Raw genomic sequence first — 18,898 nt, forward strand, 5'->3', positions numbered from 1 at the left:
GAAATATGGCAGAGAGAATATTGTAAGGAAAATCAGTAGAGAGTCCACCTTTGAAGTAGACGATGAAAACTACTATATAATAGGTAGGCCTGGGGGCCAAGAGTCCAGGCATAGAACAGGTGTTTTTTCTTTTCAAAGTTCAAACCAGTCGAGCGGAGCGATGCCTGTAAGGGTTGCTAGGTACATTATGGCTCGAGCCATTTTGAGATTCGAAGGTGTTGAAAAGGTTGGCTATCTACTAAGAATGCACTCGACAATCCAGCATCTTCGCTCATCAAATTATATACATTATTTACACGGAGACACGTTCTTTTTGAACGAGGGTTTCCTTGAGCATACCTAAATACGCTGTTGTCACTACTTCGCCGTTCTGCTGCAAGAGCAGATTGAGACAACTTCAAATTCTGATATCTTAATTCTAATTAATTAATGCCTTTCAGTAGCTTTATGAAAACACTTGAAATCTTCAGCAGTTCTAGGGAAATGCATTTCGCCCGTTGACCAACACAGGTAGGCATCGCTTACTACATAGCCAGCATAATCAGGATTTTAGGCTAGACTACATATTGATGCAATTTATTCACCCAATCAATGTCAATTCAAAAGATCCCTGTACCAGCTAAAAGACTCCCATCAAATCCTCGAAAGTCACACGTGTCAGAGAATGAACCGCCCCATCATCAGCGCCTCGATGAGGCTCAAGCACAGTAGTGCCATGGACACACAGGGAAGAACAGTCCCTCAGATGGGGATAATGGAATGCAGAGGTTCATTGAAGCCAACAGATATCAAGTATCGTCAACATTACAGGGCAAACACGTTCATGACAATGCCTGTCATAGTAATGGAGCTGAGATACCTAAGTGACTCTATGACAGTCCTCAGGAACATCTGAAAAGGATTCAGATGGATAGATCTCTATTCATAGAAATCGTAACTTGGGAAGGCAAGGCTCTCGGTTATTGGCGAGACACATAAGCCCACAGAAAGTGAGAGAACTCCAGATATCCGGAGTCGGCAGGGCTGGAAATACAGTGTGAAGAAGTTCGGGGTAATCCTTTATAATAAGGTGTGGAAACTACCTGTCATGAACCATTCGACACATTTCGGTATGCGGTTCTTCCATGTGTTTCCTCAGCTTCTTTGGAATAATCAGTTTACTCGGCGCTTGTCGGAAGACATCATATCTTGTAAAATCTCCTCGTCCGAAATCCCCATGAAGTCGTCGTAGGATCGAATTCCGCTGCTGCAGTTGCGTCTTTCAAACTTCTTCGAACCTTCGTGACACACCCTCTTGCATTTCATTGGGTGATAAAAAAAAAAGGTCAAGCATTTATGGATCGGATTACCTGTTGATTCATCCAAGGTGCAGCACAAGATCTTACACAATATGCCGCGTAGTCCGTAGGCCACATCAAATGACAGGGCCACTGTGTCAAGCTTTGTACATTCGTACCCGAGTATTCCACTGAGTTTGGGTTTGGGCAGTCCCTGATGTTCTCCAATAGTTGCTCCACGGCATTGAAGGATTTCCAAAAAGTCCAGGAAGCTGGAACTTAAGTCGAGGAAAGAGGTCGCGCATATAATGAATGCTTTTCATGTTCGATACTGCTAATCGAGTAAGAAGATAGTGAGTTATGGAAGAAGAGATGGCACCTTGTCGAAGAAAAGATGCTTTCAGGGAACTTACAACTCGATGAGTGATAGACTTCGTCTTTGGGGAAGTTGACATGGACGACAGCTCAGTGACTCTTGCTGCCAACCTAAGTAACAATTGGCAGGCATGGGAGAATGTCGATAAGTAGAGCGCTCTTGATAGGCTCCAGTTGGAAAGTTGATTTGAAAGATGCTGTAAATGAGGGCAGTTTGAGAAGAGTGTTGGTTCCCCTATTTGATGAGAAGTTATATGTGTATCCATAAAGAAAGCTCAATCAGAGCCCAGAAAGGGAGAGGGAAAGGAAGAAAGTAATAGAAGTGAGGGGGGAGACGGGAGATGGAAAGGGCCGATATACTTTCAGGGTAGGAATAAAAGAGAGCAAGTGAGAGAAAAGTGAGAGAGAGAAACAGAAGAAAAATATAAACATAAACATAGCCAAGATATAAACAGGTGAGACCAAACTGAGGGGCAGCAGCCGCAACAGCAACACCAGCAGCTACAGCGACAGCAGCTACAACAGCAGTTGAAGTAGCAGGCAGGAGCGGGGTGGCAGGGCGCAGGTAGTGGCAGAGAGGATGCCAGACACGATAAGGGATGTCGAGATTAGATAGTTATACAGAAAATGGAGATTTCTTACCAGTACGTCTCGACCACCTCCGCACTTCAACGCATCTCAGGTATAATCCTCTCCGGCGGACTGTAGGAGTATGTCTTTGACTTGGCGTATCTGGTAGGCCCATGGGTGGGCTGGCATCTCGATTCGGCAACGACAGCTGCAGCGTTTGGTTCTCTGCCGGTGATGGCCAAGGTTGCGGCCAAGTTCACCGTGGCAATGCCCTTCGCGTATCACGCGTTTTACAGGCTCAAGCATCTGGCCTGTGACGCGGGTCGTCTGTTGACGCGTCGCCAGATCACACAGGCAGCCGGGGCGATTTTGGGGTTGAGTATGGCGAGTGCGATGGCGTTAGCGATGCTGTGGTAGATGCAGCTCGAGTGGAATGGCGTTTTGAGGCTAATTCGAGAGATAAACGAGGACTGTATGAGAGATTGAAAATAAATCTCAATGAAACAGGAGGAGGTTGAGTAGATACCGAGATATAAACTAGTTATGTATATTAGTTAGGACCTGCCAAGGCTGTTATTAGGCCACTGTGGCCTAGGGCTTTACTCCTAATGAGCCCTACTATTGAGAGCCGAGGCGTATAAGGTAAGCCTAGTCTAGGCTAGAGTCAGTGGGCTTGTCTATTAGTACGTTATATAGAATGCATGCTGAGGTCTCATCTATTATCGAAAGGTTATGTATGGCTGATGAGTTCTCTCAGTCCTCCTGTCATCAGCAATCTCAATGGACTGAAAGATGGTATCAGATGAAATACGGTACAGGACGGGCGAAAAGAAGAAATAAACTGGAGTGCAAGCTTCATTTCCAGGATATTTGGATAGTCGTGTAGAAGATCTGTTGCCTCATACTTGGTAGAACTCGGTAGGATGGTGAATGGCGCGATACCGAAAGTAGAACCCTTCTTTGACTCAGCAGGAACAATTAATTACATCTCAATTTTTTTTTTAACAGAACAGTGTTTTCACTAAATATCATAATACTTCTTAATTATATTCGCATTGGAGTCCACTTCCAAAACTGATGAAATAATTACTTAATTACCTAGTTAACCAATACCTGCATCTGTTTTTTTCCCACTTCGCTGGCCTCATCACATGTGTGCATGGACCCAATCAAGGTTGCAGACAATATTTCCCCTTTCGTCATATATATCATCTGCTCACTTCCTCTCGTCTACTTTGCCATCCGCCATGGAACAACATTCCTATTAAATATAGCCCTCAGGCTGACAGGGCAGAAGAAGACAACCGACCCCCGCGGATGTCGACGACTAGGCCTTCCTCCAGGTCGCAGCAACCTCCACGACGAGTTTGACCCTAAATACCAAGAGGGTGTTCCATCAGATTATGACGATCATCACGATGATAATGATGATGTCTTGCCCAACTGGCGCATCAAAGCGCTGTTCGCGTACCCGATCAAGAGCTGCGCGGGCGTCGAGTTTGACGTCGCAGATGTCGTGGGCACGGGGCTGGCGTATGATAGGCAGTTCTGCTTTGCGGAGTACGTTACTCCGGGGGAAGGCAAGCTAGACGGTAAGAATTCCCCCCGGTGGGAGTTCAGGACAATGCGCAACGTCCGGTTCAGCAAGCTGGCTCTCATCAGACCTGAGATCTGGGTCCCTGATCCGACGTCTCCAGACTACTCCCCAGACCTTGAGGAAGTCAAGTCGCAGGGTGTGCTGGTGATCTACTATCCGCGGACAGTATCCTTTTGCCGGGGAAGATTCTTGTCGTCTTTAGTGACAAAACTCGGCATGGCCCTGGGGCTGTGCGCGCGCGAGGCGTCATTCCAGGTTCCGCTCCACCCTTCGCAGGGTCACGACTATCCCTCTGTCCCAGTCCAGCTGTGGAAGGACTTCCCACTCGCTTGCGATTACGGACGACACATCCCCACGGAGCTGCGAGAGTTCCTCTCCGCTGGTACTGATGACGCTCCGCCCTTGACGCTCTTCCGCGCCGATCCCGCCCACTACCGCGCCATCTTCCGCTGTGCGCCAAGGAAATCGGAGCTCGGCTTCCAGCCGCACACGGGCTTCGCGGACGCGTACCCGCTGCACATGCTCAATCTGGCGAGCGTGCAGGACGTCGCGCGGCGGTGTTCGTATGCGATCCCGCGTCTCTCCGCGAGACGGTTCCGGGCGAATATCATCATCCAGGGACCGTCGGCGTATGAAGAAGATTCTTGGAAGAGGATTCGTGTGGGAGGGGGCAGAACACGCAAAAACAGAAACCAGAAGAGTGAAACGCGAGATCAACGACCCAGCAATAAGAAAGGCGACAAGGAGGAGGATGGTGACTCCGACGGAGTCGAAATCTACACCGTCTGCCGCACCGTCCGATGCCGACTACCCAACGTCGATCCAGACACGGGAATCAGACACCCGACGGAACCGGACCGGACACTCAAGAGCTTCCGGTGCATCGACGCGGGGGATCCCAAGAATGCCTGTTTGGGGATGCAGCTTGTTCCTGCCGTTGAGGGTAACATCCACCTATATCTAGCCTTTTTTCTTTCCTTGTTGCAGTCCAAAGTGAAACTAAAGCTGACACTAACTAATCCACTAACAGAATTCACCATCCGCGTTGGCGAGCGAATATCTGTCCTCGAGACCGGTGAACATTTTTACATTAAGATGCTTGCGCCGGGTGATCCTGCAGTTGGTTAATAAAGACCTTCCGTTTCGCACACTGTCACCTGGCTGTAATGTACATAAAAGCAGCAGACGTACAGTAAGCACGATGATATAATAGTTCAGTTCTCAGCATGTCAGTCTATATATAGCGAAGAGAAAAGATAAAGAAGCGCAAAAGATCATCGGTATATCTCACGATGAATGTACTTTTTTTATATCCTATTCTCCTCCACCCACAACGGAAGCCCGTCTTTCGGATAGCCCGAAGTATTGAGTACTTGGTACGCGCGATCGCCATTCTCAGGAAACGTCGTGATGGGCCCTTTTCTTCCCTTCCGTCGGTAGAGCTCCTCATACGCTTCCTCGAACCGGAACTTCCGGACCACCAGACACAGCATCACTTTTATCATGAGGATGGCGACTTCTTGACCCGGGCAATTACGTATTCCCCTTTCAAACGGGCGATACACGTTCGGATCGATCTCCTGTGAGTGCGGGTTTGATGGGAGGAATCGCTGAGGGAGGAAGGAGTTCGGATGAGGGAAGTACTCTGCTGTCCGGTGGAAGTAATAGTGACAGATCAGGATCATCCTGCCATCGCAGGGGTAGTTTCGCCCGTTGAGGTGGATCTGTTGGCTGTGGAGAGTCAACAAAATACTGCGAATTCTTATTACTGAATTTAAATCGACGTACCCCGGCTCTGCATATCGGACTCCGTTTGCCGGAGGGTACAGTCTCAGGACCTCCTTGATGACCGCGCTAGTCCAGGGTAGGTTATTGAGGAGGTGAGGTTGTGCTTTCAGCATCTCACCAGCTGCATCGGGATCAGGACCCAGGATAGCTGAATGTTCCCGCCGCACCTCTTCGAGGATGTCCGGATTCCTGGAAAGCTCATACAGGATCCACTGAAAGGAGCAAAACATTCAGTCGTACGGAAATGGAGATTTTTGTAGCGTCTTCACTTACCGATATCGTTGCAGCGGTCGTGTCACGTCCACCGAGCGATATTGCACTGCAGCTACAATGACTTAGCAAAGCTCAAAACAAGCCTGCTGAATTGGCACTCACTTATCCGCGATCAATTCCAAGACGTCATCATCTAGCATCACATCCTGGGGTTCTCCCTCCTTCTGTTTCTTGCGCAAAAGATCCCTCAGAAACAAATCAGCAACGACCGCTGGGCCGGTCATGGCCGAACTTTCTGGCTCCTTCTTGATGCGCTCCCATCTCTCCAGGATCGGCTGTCTGAGCTGCTGGCGAATCTTCCGCTCGTAGGAGCGGAACTTCCACCGAATCCAGAGCTGCCACAGCCAGCCGTAGGTGACGTTTCTCGCGTCACCCAGTTTAATGACCTCCGTCAGCAGATCCGTCAGGGGGTGGGATCTGGTCTGGCATTCGGTCTTCAGTCCGACGGCAAAGCGACACAGAAAGGCAAGTGTGTAGGACAGCATGAGCTGATACGAGCTCTCTATGAATCGGTCCCCTCGCGCAATCGACGACAAGCGGGCGACAGTCACTTCTGCCTCCTTGAGACAGACAGGGACCAACGCCATGGCATTCCGGGCGGAAAACGCAGGACTGAGGAGATTCCGTAATCGTTTCCATTCTGCTCCGCCGGAATTGGTCACCGACCGTCTGCCAAAGATCATCGACAGGGTCTTGAAATCAGGATGGTGATGTTGCAAGAATGGTGGAGTTGAGACTGCGGCCGCTGCTTCCGGCGTCAAGGCATAGACCTGCTTAATCGAAGAGATTGGATATAAATCGATATACCAGAGGCCTTCCTTTGGAATATGGGAGTCGCGTATCGCCTCCAGTAGTGGTGTTTGGACATGGCTGTCAGATGGAACATGTCTCAGCCCTTTTACGACAAGGTGCAGATGACCAAAGATGAAGCTGTGGTCCAGTTTGGGCTAGTAGATAAGTACCAGGTTGTTACCATTTGCTATCAACATTGCAGAGGTAAAAAAAAAAAGCCTTACCAGAGAGTTATACGACAACCTTGTTGATACAAACTGAAAAATAAAGTATATGACCCAAATGACCCCCGTTGTGATGAGCACTCTGGTTAGTAGGTCTGAGCTGAGCGCTGGACCAGCATCGTCACCACCACCATTATAGGTATTGAATAGTCCCATTCTCAGAGACATGCGAAGTCATGAGTGAGTCTGATGTGGTGATACGCGCAGCACGAATATAGTTAATAAGAATGACGAGTCTATAACGAACGCGTCGAGCTTCTGCAAAGAAAAGACACTGGAGCGGAGAATCTTGCCTTGTTAGGGGTGGGTCGATCGATCGGAGGATATTATTAGATAATTCGGGCCTGTCAATCACCGAATTAGATCAAATTAATTAATATATGCAGGTGTTATATTATTAATATGGGAAAGAAACAGAATTCGGTTACTCGGTAGGGGATAATACGGGGAGCAAGCATACTAACTGGGATAGGAAAAGTTGTGTTGGTGGCCTATGTTATGCAGAGCTAAAGCGCGAACCGCAGTTCACAATGGTACAGATTCAGCCAGAGCAAAATCTGCCAAATAACGTAGCTACGAGAGTAGTTATATTAATATTGATGTACCTCTCTATATATCATTCACTACAGTCATGTCCCATGAATAAAAAAAAGATTCTCAGTCCTTGGCTTTAGCACCCGTCTCCAAATCCGTGTCCGTGGCTCGATGGCGGATCTGGCCCCACTCCCGTGCATCGGCTTCCGTCGTGAGGACTGCCTCGTCATCTGCCTCATCCTCTTCCAAAATCAGGTTCAGAATGAGTGCCAGCCACCCCGACACCACAAACCCGGTCGACATGACCAGCTCGATGGCATCAATCAACCCGATCAGCCCCTTATTGTCGCCGCTGTAGGTGAACACGTACGAGAACCAATCCGGGACGAGCGTCGCGCCCATCCCCACGGCGAATGAGGCCGTCAGGATAAAGCGATTGCGGCGCGTGAAGGGCACCGTCGAGATGATGCGCAGGCCTGAGATAGCTACTGATGAGAAGAGAAAGGTCGTCATTCCTCCCAGCACTGACGACGGAATGGCCACCAGCGCGGCCGCAAATTTGGAAAAGATGCCCATGACAATCAGGAAGAAGCAGCAGCAGTAGCCCGCCTTGCGGTTCGCACACCTGGTCAGCGCGATCACGCCGTTGTTCTGCGCGAACGTCGACATGGGCGTGATGGTGCAGAGCCCCGAGAGCAAGCTGTTCAGCCCATCGGCTAGTACGCCTCCTCGGATCCGAGAATCGAACAAATCGCCCTGGACGTCGAGACGCGAAACATCGCATGTGGCGGTGATGTCGCCGATGCTCTCCATCATCAGCACGATGTAGAGGGCAAGGAAGGGGAGGATGAGCGGTGCATAAATCTTCAAGGGAAAAGTATGAAGCCAGACAAAGGATGCTACTGGCGCCGCGTCGATTCCGGATCTGTCAAAATAACCCGTCGCGGCGGCCACGATGCAACCGATGAGGAGACCTATAACTACCGAACAGGACTTCATGATGGGCGAGCCGAATCGCTCGCACAGGATGATGGTTAGGAAGACGAGAAAACCAAGCCCGATGAATTGGGCACTCCCCCAGGGCAACGTGTGTTGAGGGCCAGGACAGAGCGCCCTCGCGGACGGGTCCGTTGTTACACAGCCCGAACCGCCCGCCCAGTCTTGCAGCCCGGTTTGGATGAGGCTTACGCCAATGAGCAGAACTGTCGGACCGGTCACCAAGGGTGGGAAGACGCGTTTCAGTACCTTGATACTGGTGAACGACAGACCGATTTCAAGCAGAGCGCACAGACAAGAGGTCCCTAGAATGGCACCGTATCCGTGCGGGCATGGCAGCCGGGTGCCATGATCATCAACAGGGCAGTAGCCAGTCGAGTACATCTGGTCGAGCGCGCCTGTTGCAATAGTAATCGTGGTGAACGAAGTTCCGACGACGGAGATCAGGCCGGTTCCGATGTAGTAAGGGGTCTTGTAGATGTGTATCCGCGTAATTTGGATGGCGGAGAGGATGCCAGACACGATAAGGGACGTCGAGACCAGGTATTGTGAAAGTTCATTGTCGAAATTGGCCCCGGATGAACCGCTGAGAAGGATCGGCGGAGTAATGACTGCGGCCTGATCAGTTTATTATTTCCGTTTCCTGCGATGACCTTGAATGCATACCACCCGCCAGCATGGCCAGCGCATGCTGGAGGCCAAGGAGCAAAGCCAGCACAACCGGAATGTTATCATTGAGTCCAAAGAAGGGGGCCGATCGACGCGCATCCTTCATGAATGGGAGATTGGGCCTGAATAGAAAGCCATAGTCGTAGTCGCCGACCAGACCATCCCTACAACACCAATTAGCCTTTGATCTGAACCTCATCTCGTGCTGTTACAAGTAGGTGCTAACTCACTTGGTGGTAAAGGTTTTGATAATCCGCCTGAATTTGTCTGAAATTGTCCGTTTTGGGGCCGTACTGGGTCCAATCTGATCAGGACCCATGGTGGGGATTCTGTTTCTTATTGCACCCCTCACGCGATCTGTATCCGTGCTCTTTCAGATAACAAAAGTCTTGGAATTTGACAAGAGCTCCGCCGGTGACGCAACATGTCAGAGCTCGTGTGCAAGACGCAATCTATAAAAGGCAATCTGGCATGCTCACTTTGGCAGCTTTATATCAGGTGTTACTCAGCATGAAGCTGTAATCAAGATAAAGATTTTCAGGTATGCCAAACTAGTGCGGGTCTGGCGACGGGCCAACCCCACGCGATTGCCAATCAGCTTGTCTGATAAGGCCCCACCATCGCACAAAGTCGGAAGAGGGAGAGATAAGACAAAATCGCTGACATGCCTGCTCAAGTCATCGATATCGATATCTCTACTCCCTATCGCCCTCCATTTCTGCCGGGCGCACTCCGCCTCCAGTGTGCAATCGGCCGCTCCCGGTGACACACGCCATACTCCGTACTCCTCTGCAGAATGCCCCTATTCTCTTCATGGCGGCTCAAGAATTAGTATCGGAGTGGGGTGGCTAAGATTCAGCACAGGAAATCTCCACAGGTACCAGCAAGGCATACCGAACCACCTGTCTCTCAGCTCTGGGCAAATTACTCTGATAATACGGGCAGTCCTCCATAGACGCCGTCATTTATTTTTCTTCTTTCCTGTGAGAAGACGTTAACAATCGACAATACGGGAAGCGCGGGGAGATCCACGGGTCTGAAGGGTTCCTTCCGCATTAGTTCCATCCTTTTTTGCATGTTCTTGATTCCGAGAATATGTGAGGGCAACCACGAATTGACTGTGCAATATTGGACCCGAATCCATGTCTACAGCGAAAGGAAGCTACCTAAACTAAGCCAGCAGAAAATCAATCATCAGAACAATAAATTTTTTTTCTTGTCTCAGTCGACAGTCACTGCAGTGAGTGACGATCATGTCGATATAAAGGACTACAAATAACCAGAATCACCGATTAATTCCTCGAGCTCTTAGGAACAAGAAACAAGAAGCTCCATCATTTGGCTGCACGAGAGAACAGCAAGGAGTCTGAACAAGCTGGAGGTTCCGATAAGACATCTGGCACTCTTTTAGCTGCTTCTCCTCCGATTCAAAGCGAAAGACCAAGGTGTTCAGACTGCGTTTGATAACTATATCTAAGATTTCAACTTGGAGAGATATGAAAGTCAATCGGAGGTCACCGACGGACGACAAACACGTGTCAATGGCGGTGGTTGTTTAAAGTACGGAGTACCCCGTACTGACTCAAGCTCCCCCTTATCAGATCTGTATCATACTGCTTCTGCGGTCTTCCTTACAGGATAGTTTCTTGATTGAGGTGATTTTTTGCTTAGATTAGAATCACTTTCAATTCCTCATTCAACATCAAACATATATATTCATCTCTCTATAGATCACTGTGATAATATATGGCAGTACCTCCGTCTAAATGGGTCACGAGATCCTCTTAGGACGCATTGAGTTCCCAATTGGGCATTGAATTGTCTTTTCCATTCTGCAATTCAAAACATCTGAATTGTGTCCAGTCAACAAAGTTGGATGCGGGGTTTGTCTGCATGAAAACGATATTTGTACTCCGTACCTTACTCCGTACACCCCTCTCTGCCAGGTGGGAACACCGTAGGGCTGTCGGCGTACCAGGTAAGTTCGACCCGCAATCGGCCCCTCGATGATATCCATTTCCACGACATCTGATTGGATAAATGGGAGGGGGAAAACACCACGGGTACTGTGCCTACCTACCTACACGGGTTAGGATGTAGGTAAGCCTCCTTACGACGGGAGTCACGACATGAGATATGTGGAGTACAGCCTGTTTGGATTGGGAAAAGGACAAATAATTTGGAGACCTCTCACATGTCGTGAGCCCAAAGGAATCGGGATGAACCATCGAGAGAAGTACATCTGCATCCAAATGACTATTGTCACTTAACTAGCAGCGAGCCAGAAGTGATATTCTGCACAAAGTCACGTGACTGTTCATGTGGCTACAGTGTCACGATACTCGGAACCGCAACATCACGAAAGCGTTGGGGGAAAATCGTGGCATGCAGGGCCGCAGGATAGACGCGCTGAACGACCCCACCGCCCCACGATATTTGAAGATACCTACCTGGTAGGTATGCCGAATCGCTAGACTGTGTTGCCCTGGTGGCAGGCAGAAATTATCATGATAATCAAGGAAGGACAGAAAAATAGTAGCTGGAGTTATACTCTGTATTCCATAATTAGGTTGGAGAGGGATGGAAAAAAAAAACGGATCCAACTGCGGTTCTCAATTGAGATGGTTCCCAGTGACGTCTGCAGTGGGCACAGGGCTGCAATGAAATGCAGCGTCAGCAGCAGCGATCGCCGCCGGGATCACTGATAGGTGGATGTGGCGTGTCACAGATCGGAAACCACTACCACAGCAACCAATCAGCATCCGTGCCTGAAAAGCGTTGGGGTTGAGGACCCAACCGAAACTTGTCGTGGTCGACGCGCGACGATGATGATGATGACAAGAACGATGCCAGCCAGAAGACAGCAAGACGATGGAGATGGCCACGACATGCTGACCTCCAGGCTGTTGGCAGGAGTTCGTCCTGTGAGAATCGGCTGATCCTCGGCTATTTCGGCGCACGAAAATCTTGAACCTTCATTGCAGTATCATGATCAACGAGCTTTGAGCCAGTGAGTGCTTTCTTCCTCTCGCCCGCCCAGCGTTTTTTCCCCAACAACGCCGGTGGAGTCCTGGCAACTTGGGGTGGCCTCACATATCAAGTCACCACCTCCCCGCCTTCTGTCTGGAATTTGTTTTGCCAGCACTATTTTATCTTCCTACAAAAATCAATCCCTGATCCCTCCTTCCTCTTGCTTCTCCCCCTCCTCTTCTCCCACTCTCGTCTTCCTTTTTCCCTCCTACCAGAACCCGAGAGTCAAGGTCAACAACTTCAGGGAGAAGAGACTTTATCACCATGTCTGCCAGTTCCGCAGACGCCTCCCGGCCTCGGCCATCAGACACCAAGAAGGTGCACATTGCCGACACGCCCATTACGCTGCAAAACTGGTACAAGCATGTCAACTGGCTGAACGTCACGCTCATCATCGGCATTCCCTTGTACGGCTGCATCCAGGCGATATGGGTGCCTCTGCAGCTCAAGACCGCCATCTGGGCTGTCATCTATTACTTCTTCACCGGGTTGGGTATCACAGCTGGTAAGTTCGAAATTTAGACGAGAATCGGTCTCTCACCGAAGTGACTAACTGGTCGTGTGTGCTCCAGGGTACCACCGTCTATGGGCCCATTGCTCCTACTCCGCTCGTCTTCCTCTGAGAATCTGGCTGGCCCTTGTCGGCGGTGGTGCCGTTGAGGGCTCCATTCGCTGGTGGGCTCGTGATCACCGTGCTCACCACCGCTATACCGACACTGACAAGGACCCCTACTCCGTCCGCAAGGGTCTGCTGTACTCGCACATCGGCTGGATGGTCATGAAGCAGAACCCCAAGCGCATTGGCCGCACCGACATTTCTGATCTCAACGAAGACCCCGTCGTCGTGTGGCAACACCGCAACTATCTGAAGGTTGTCATCTTCATGGGTCTCATTGTCCCAATGCTGGTTGCTGGTCTCGGCTGGGGTGACTGGTGGGGTGGCTTCGTCTACGCAGGCATCCTGCGGATCTTCTTCGTCCAGCAGGCCACCTTCTGTGTCAACTCTCTGGCCCACTGGCTGGGCGAGCAGCCGTTTGATGACCGCAACTCCCCTCGGGACCACGTCATCACCGCTCTCGTCACGCTGGGTGAGGGATACCACAACTTCCACCACGAGTTCCCCTCTGACTACCGGAATGCCATTGAATGGCACCAGTACGATCCTACCAAATGGACCATCTGGATCTGGAAGCAGCTCGGCCTCGCATACGACCTGAAGAAATTCCGGGCCAATGAGATTGAGAAGGGCCGTGTACAACAGCTGCAGAAGAAGCTCGACCAGCGACGGGCCAAGCTGGACTGGGGCACTCCCCTCGACCAGCTGCCGGTCATGGAGTGGGACGACTACGTCGAACAGGCCAAGAACGGCCGCGGTCTCATTTGCGTCGCAGGTGTGGTGCACGACGTGACGGATTTCATCAAGGACCACCCCGGTGGCAAGGCTATGATCATGTCCGGCATTGGCAAGGATGCCACTGCCATGTTCAACGGCGGTGTCTACAACCACTCCAACGCTGCCCACAACCTCCTCTCGACGATGCGCGTGGCTGTCATTCGCGGCGGCTCTGAGGTCGAGATCTGGAAGCGGGCCCATAAGGAGAACAAGGACGTGGATTACGTCCGGGATGAAAATGGCCAGCGCATCGTCCGCGCTGGTGAGCAGGTGACGAAGATTCCTGAGCCCATCCCTACGGCGGATGCGGCTTAGGCAGGTTTCACGACGATGATGAAATCTCAAATGTGTAACTACGTTTCCTGAACTGTTCATGTTTACAGTTTTCCTTTTCCTTTCCTTTTTTTTCTTTTTCTTTCACTGGGAATGTACTGTTATGTTATCACGGGATTCATTGTCATCCCCTCGCCCCGATCTCTACCGATCTCTGCTCTTTGCCTCCGCCTCGCACTCAGTCTCGGGTTCAGCCGAATCGAGTGCTACAGTTGGGGACACATAGTCACTCCAAAAATCACCTCTTCCATTTGCTGGTGAACTTGCAGTGTTTTAGATGATTTGTGAGTTCTTTCTTCTCAGGAGTTATGGAGTTCACGGGGTCACGGGGTGGATGACTGGCGGTTCTACTTGGAAGTCGATACATATCTTAGAACAATTAGCAGAGATGAAACAAAGCCTGTCGATTCATGAATAGCAATGCATGATGATGACTGGAAACACTTTTTTCCACAGATCAGTACGGAGTAGATGACATTAATCGGGGGAGAATCTATGCAGTAGCAAACTCCCGAACAAGGTGGGATGGAATGCTCATGTGGACAGAGCATTGTCTAACCAACGACTGGTTGGATAATTTCCACGACGAGATGCTGGATTATTTTAACGCCCATATTTAAGGAGATAGCAAGGGCATGAAAAAACCCCTGTAATTGTCGCTATTGCATTGTCTGCACTTTGACTCGCTGCCGCTTTTCTTATACGTCGGGAGTCTCTCCCGCTTTAAAGTTCCTTCCTACTGGTCTACTCCATACTTGTCACACTGCGACTTGTCTAATTAGGTACCATTCCCTCGTCCCACTCGGTTGTCTTCGCTCTGGCTGCCACTCTCCCCCGCCTTTTCAAATCGTTCTTCTTCACCGGTTTCGTGCTCTTCTTGGGCATCGCTATCACCCTGGCTCCTCCTCCGCTCCGCTTCTCCCCCACCTCCTCCAGACTCTCTGCGCTGCTGTACCAGCTACGTCCGTCAAGGCCTCTCATCTCGTGGAGCACCTTCAGGCCCCTCACGACCGCAAGTATGGCGCCAGAGAAACTGCGGACGCCGCCTCAGGCGCCGCCAGTGTTCACGGCCACTCCCACATCCATCATCGAAGACACCAAGCGCTTGATCGAGCGTTCACGCAAGGTGCAAGACCAGGTTGCGGCGAATGTGCAGCCTGAGACGGCGACCTTTGCGAACGTCATGCTGCCCCTCGCCCACGACGAGAACGCGATGACCCTGGAAGCGCACATCCTCGCCTTCTACCAAGCCGTTTCGACAGACCAGAAGCTGCGAGATGCTTCGAGCGAGGCCGAGAAGCTCCTCGATGACTTTGCCATTGAGACGTCGATGCGTGAGGACCTGTACCGGCTCGTCGACGCGGCCCTGAAGAGGAACGAAGATCTCGACCCGGAGTCTCGCCGGTTGCTGGAAAAGGAACACAAGGACTATATCCGCAACGGACTGGGACTGCCGGCTGGGCCAAAGCGGGACCGCTTCAAGGAGATCAAGAAGCGTCTGAGTCAACTTAGCATCGAGTTCCAGAAGAATCTGAATGAGGAGAATGGCGGCGTCTGGTTCACCCGCGAGGAGCTGGACGGAGTGCCCGAGGATGTTCTGTCCGGGCTGCAGAAGGGAGAGGGCGAGAACGAGGGCAAGCTTCGAGTGACGTTTAAGTACCCCGATCTCTTCCCGACCCTCAAATACGCGAAGAATGCCGAGACCCGCAAGCGTCTTGCGATCGCCAACGAGAACAAGTGCAATCAGAATGTGCCCCTGTTCCGGGAGGCTATGATCCTCCGTGATGAGGCGGCCCGTCTCCTCGGGTATCCAAACCATGCGGCGTTCCGCATTGAAGACAAGATGGCCAAGACCCCGCAGACCGTGGACTCGTTCCTGGGCGATCTGCGGTCTAGGCTGACCGCCGGAGGGCAGAAGGAGCTCGAGAAGCTGAAGCAGCTGAAAAAGGAGGACCTGGAGTCCCGGGGCGAGACGTTCGACGGCCACTACTACCTCTGGGACCATCGGTTCTATGACCGCCTGATGCTGGAAAAGGAGTACTCGCTCGACCAGCAGCGCATCGCGGAGTTCTTCCCGTTGCAGACGACCATTGAAGGCATGTTGCGGATTTTTGAAGAGTTGTTCGGTCTCGTTTTCGTCGAAATCGTCGGCGAGGAGAGGGACAAAGTGGCCGAGTCCGGCAAGGGCAGCGACATCGTCTGGCACGAGGACGTGCAGATCTTCAGCGTGTGGGACGACGAAGGGGAGGGCAGTGGGTTTGTTGGCTATCTTTATCTGGATTTGTTCCCGCGTGAGGGCAAATACGGACATGCGGCCAACTTTAACTTGCAGCCGGTAAGAAGATCCAGCTTTAATTCAGCAACGTTACTCCGGTACTGACTTCTGCAGGGCTTCATCGATACCAACGGCAAACGCAGATACCCAGCGACGGCGCTGGTGTGCAACTTCTCCAAGCCAACTCCGAAGAAACCGAGTCTTCTGAAACACGACGAGGTCGTGACGCTGTTCCACGAGTTGGGACATGGGATCCACGACCTCGTGTCGAAGACGATCTACTCGCGCTTCCACGGCACCAACACGGTGCGGGACTTCGTCGAGGCGCCCAGCCAGATGCTGGAGAACTGGTGCTGGACGCCGTCGCAGCTGAAGTCGCTGAGCCGGCACTACTCGACGCTGTCGCCGGAGTACTTCAAGTCGTGGGAGGAGCAGGCGCCGGCGGTGACGCCCAAGCCGCCGGAGAAGATCCCGGACGAGCTGATTGAAAACCTGATCCGGACAAAGCACGTCAACGACGCGCTGTTCAACCTGCGACAGCTGCATTTCGGCATCTTCGACATGACGGTGCACGAGCCGGAGAGCCACGAGGCGATCGAGAAGCTGAACATCTCGGAGACGTACAACAAGCTGCGCAAGGAGATTTCGCAGATCGAGGGGCCGGAGGTGCTGGGGGAGGGTAACGAATGGGGGCACGGCGAGGCGACGTTTGGGCATTTGATGGGGGGGTACGATGCGGGTTATTACGGCTACTTAAGGTAGGCTCATATATCTGCCGCAAGCAACCTGCTAATAATCTGCAGCTCGCAAGTCTACTCAACCGACATGTTCTACACGGTCTTCAAGTCTGATCCGATGAACGGCAAGGAAGGCCGTCGGTACCGGCACGTTGTTCTGGAGAAGGGCGGCAGCCAGGACGAGATGAAGACGTTGACGGAGTTCTTGGGCCGGGAGCCCAAGACTGAAGCGTTCTACAAGGAGCTGGGGTTGGCTTAGTCGATTGTCATATTGTAACGCAGGTACAGCAGCAGTAAGCATTAAGGAGCTCTTGCGTCGGTAGTAGAAACAAGCAATACATTTTAGTGATATATGTCGTACCGTAACTACATTGCCTGGTCCCAGCTAGTTACTTGAATAGGTCCAAATACTGTATACCTAGGTACATACATACCTACCTACCAAGGTAGGTATTGGTCTTGATATGTGGTATGTACATTTCCTGGACCCAGCTGGTTACTTGAATAGGTCCAAAGACTGTATAGCCAGACACAGAACATAGGTACATACCTACCAAAGGTACTCCGTACTCCGTGGGTATACCTGGGTGGGCAGGTATTGGTATCCATGGATGCCGTTCTTATCTAAATCACTTATCTAAGCAGTGGCCCGTGCGTGCAAGCCAAGCCAGTCCGTGCTCAGCGCTCGCAGAGTCGCGTCGCAAACCACGCGAAAATCGTCACTACTAGCAGGATACCTCTGCCATCAGCACAGACTGGAAATACAATCCAGCTATCTTACTTTCTTTACTCTATTGAATTTTGTTGTCAATTGGGTTGAATTAATTGCCCAGTCTATCCACCTACCTAATCTAATTTATTAATAATTAATCGACTCCAGCGACCAACCAACCAACCCACTCAACTCGTGACATATCATCTCAATCAATCAATCAATTCCGTGCAGTCCAATCCAGTCCACTGCTACTTACAAAAGAAAGAAAGAAATGAACCCGGAACCTAGAGTACAAAACGACTCCTCAAATTCCAAGACTGGGGAACCTGAACCAGGACCAGAACCTGGTCATTCTCGTCCTCGCCATCACCGTCCCCGCCTCCCAATCCGCACCTACCACTGCCGCTTCTGCAGCCACCTCCTCGTGGCAACGACACAGGACATTCTCTCGGGAGAGTTACCGCGACGACGCGAGCCGGCGGGCGATCGGGCGTTGATACTGCCGTTGCCGTCGAGGAGGGCGCTTAGCAAGAGTTCTACCGCTGATGAGAACGATGTCTCTGATGAGGAGAGGGAGGATGACAGGCAACAACAAGGGGAAGAGAGGGGCTCACTAGGTGGAGCTACTTCGACCGAGCAGCAAGAGCAAGAGCAGACACAAACACAAACACAAACACAAACGTCTTTATCCTCCCATCAGAACGGCACCACCACAACTATGACAACCACTCCCAAACCGCCGCCTCAACAACAACACTACACAATCCTCCTCTCCACCACAATCCCCGACCGCAAACCAACCATCATCCGCCGCGAAGACGGGTTCGAGAAGAGGATCCTTCTCCGATGTGGTCGGTGCCGCGTCGTGATAGGGTATGTGCTTGATGAGGAGCAGCGGAAAATCAAGAAGACACAGAAGAAGGAGAAGACACAACAACAACAGCCTCAGACGGAGGGAGAGATAGAGAAACAGGAAGCAGAAGAGGAAGAGGAGGAGGAGGAAGATGACAGTCAAATAGCGTATATCCTCCCGGGAGCGTTGGTATCGACTGAGGATCTGGGACAGGGTCCGGAAGCCAAAGAACAAGAAAAAGAAGGGGGAGGAGGTGGAAGAGGAGTAGATATACCAATCGAAAAGAACCCTGTTCTTCAGAGCTTTGAGCGGGAGTGGAGGGAGTGGCTCAAAAATCTTGACTCTTCTCGAATGCATCATGAATCTTGATTATTTGAGCGGGATAATTTGCACGTGTTGTACATACATACATAATGTCGACGGGCACCTGAGACCTTCTTCTACCGGTACATCATCGCCTGGCCTGA

The 18,898-nt window shown here is 51.2% G+C and overlaps 7 protein-coding genes across 7 annotated transcripts; 4 read left to right on the forward strand and 3 right to left on the reverse strand.

The window, feature by feature from the left end:
- Positions 1–1,435: 1,435 nt before the first annotated feature.
- VTN77DRAFT_7338 (uncharacterized protein) lies at positions 1,436–1,918 on the reverse strand (the record flags this gene model as incomplete). Its single annotated transcript, XM_069423716.1, has 1 exon — positions 1,436–1,918. The coding sequence occupies one exon, from the start codon at positions 1,916–1,918 to the stop codon at positions 1,436–1,438; it is 483 nt and encodes a 160-aa protein (XP_069281144.1).
- Positions 1,919–3,381: 1,463 nt separating this feature from the next.
- Positions 3,382–4,947, forward strand: VTN77DRAFT_7339 (uncharacterized protein; the record flags this gene model as incomplete). Its single annotated transcript, XM_069423717.1, has 2 exons — positions 3,382–4,762; positions 4,850–4,947. 2 exons carry the CDS (start codon positions 3,382–3,384, stop codon positions 4,945–4,947), a joined length of 1,479 nt encoding a protein of 492 aa, XP_069281145.1.
- A 179-nt stretch (positions 4,948–5,126) lies between these two features.
- VTN77DRAFT_7340 (uncharacterized protein) lies at positions 5,127–7,064 on the reverse strand (the record flags this gene model as incomplete). Its single annotated transcript, XM_069423719.1, has 5 exons — positions 5,127–5,550; positions 5,608–5,819; positions 5,881–5,932; positions 5,983–6,827; positions 6,897–7,064. The coding sequence occupies 5 exons, from the start codon at positions 7,062–7,064 to the stop codon at positions 5,127–5,129; spliced, it is 1,701 nt and encodes a 566-aa protein (XP_069281146.1).
- Positions 7,065–7,553: 489 nt separating this feature from the next.
- Positions 7,554–9,414, reverse strand: VTN77DRAFT_7341 (uncharacterized protein; the record flags this gene model as incomplete). The annotated part of the gene is made up of 3 exons (XM_069423720.1): positions 7,554–9,037; positions 9,093–9,259; positions 9,326–9,414. The coding sequence occupies 3 exons, from the start codon at positions 9,412–9,414 to the stop codon at positions 7,554–7,556; spliced, it is 1,740 nt and encodes a 579-aa protein (XP_069281147.1).
- A 2,975-nt stretch (positions 9,415–12,389) lies between these two features.
- VTN77DRAFT_7342 (uncharacterized protein) lies at positions 12,390–13,833 on the forward strand (the record flags this gene model as incomplete). The annotated part of the gene is made up of 2 exons (XM_069423721.1): positions 12,390–12,630; positions 12,698–13,833. The coding sequence occupies 2 exons, from the start codon at positions 12,390–12,392 to the stop codon at positions 13,831–13,833; spliced, it is 1,377 nt and encodes a 458-aa protein (XP_069281148.1).
- A 1,036-nt stretch (positions 13,834–14,869) lies between these two features.
- Positions 14,870–17,122, forward strand: VTN77DRAFT_7343 (uncharacterized protein; the record flags this gene model as incomplete). Its single annotated transcript, XM_069423722.1, has 3 exons — positions 14,870–16,186; positions 16,241–16,884; positions 16,930–17,122. The coding sequence occupies 3 exons, from the start codon at positions 14,870–14,872 to the stop codon at positions 17,120–17,122; spliced, it is 2,154 nt and encodes a 717-aa protein (XP_069281149.1).
- A 727-nt stretch (positions 17,123–17,849) lies between these two features.
- VTN77DRAFT_7344 (uncharacterized protein) lies at positions 17,850–18,800 on the forward strand (the record flags this gene model as incomplete). The annotated part of the gene is made up of 1 exon (XM_069423723.1): positions 17,850–18,800. The coding sequence occupies one exon, from the start codon at positions 17,850–17,852 to the stop codon at positions 18,798–18,800; it is 951 nt and encodes a 316-aa protein (XP_069281150.1).
- Positions 18,801–18,898: the final 98 nt, after the last annotated feature.

The sequence above is a fragment of the Rasamsonia byssochlamydoides genome (genome assembly GCF_041956645.1).
Source record: "Rasamsonia byssochlamydoides strain NRRL 3658 unplaced genomic scaffold VTN77scaffold_6, whole genome shotgun sequence".
Lineage (NCBI taxonomy): Eukaryota > Fungi > Ascomycota > Eurotiomycetes > Eurotiales > Trichocomaceae > Rasamsonia > Rasamsonia byssochlamydoides.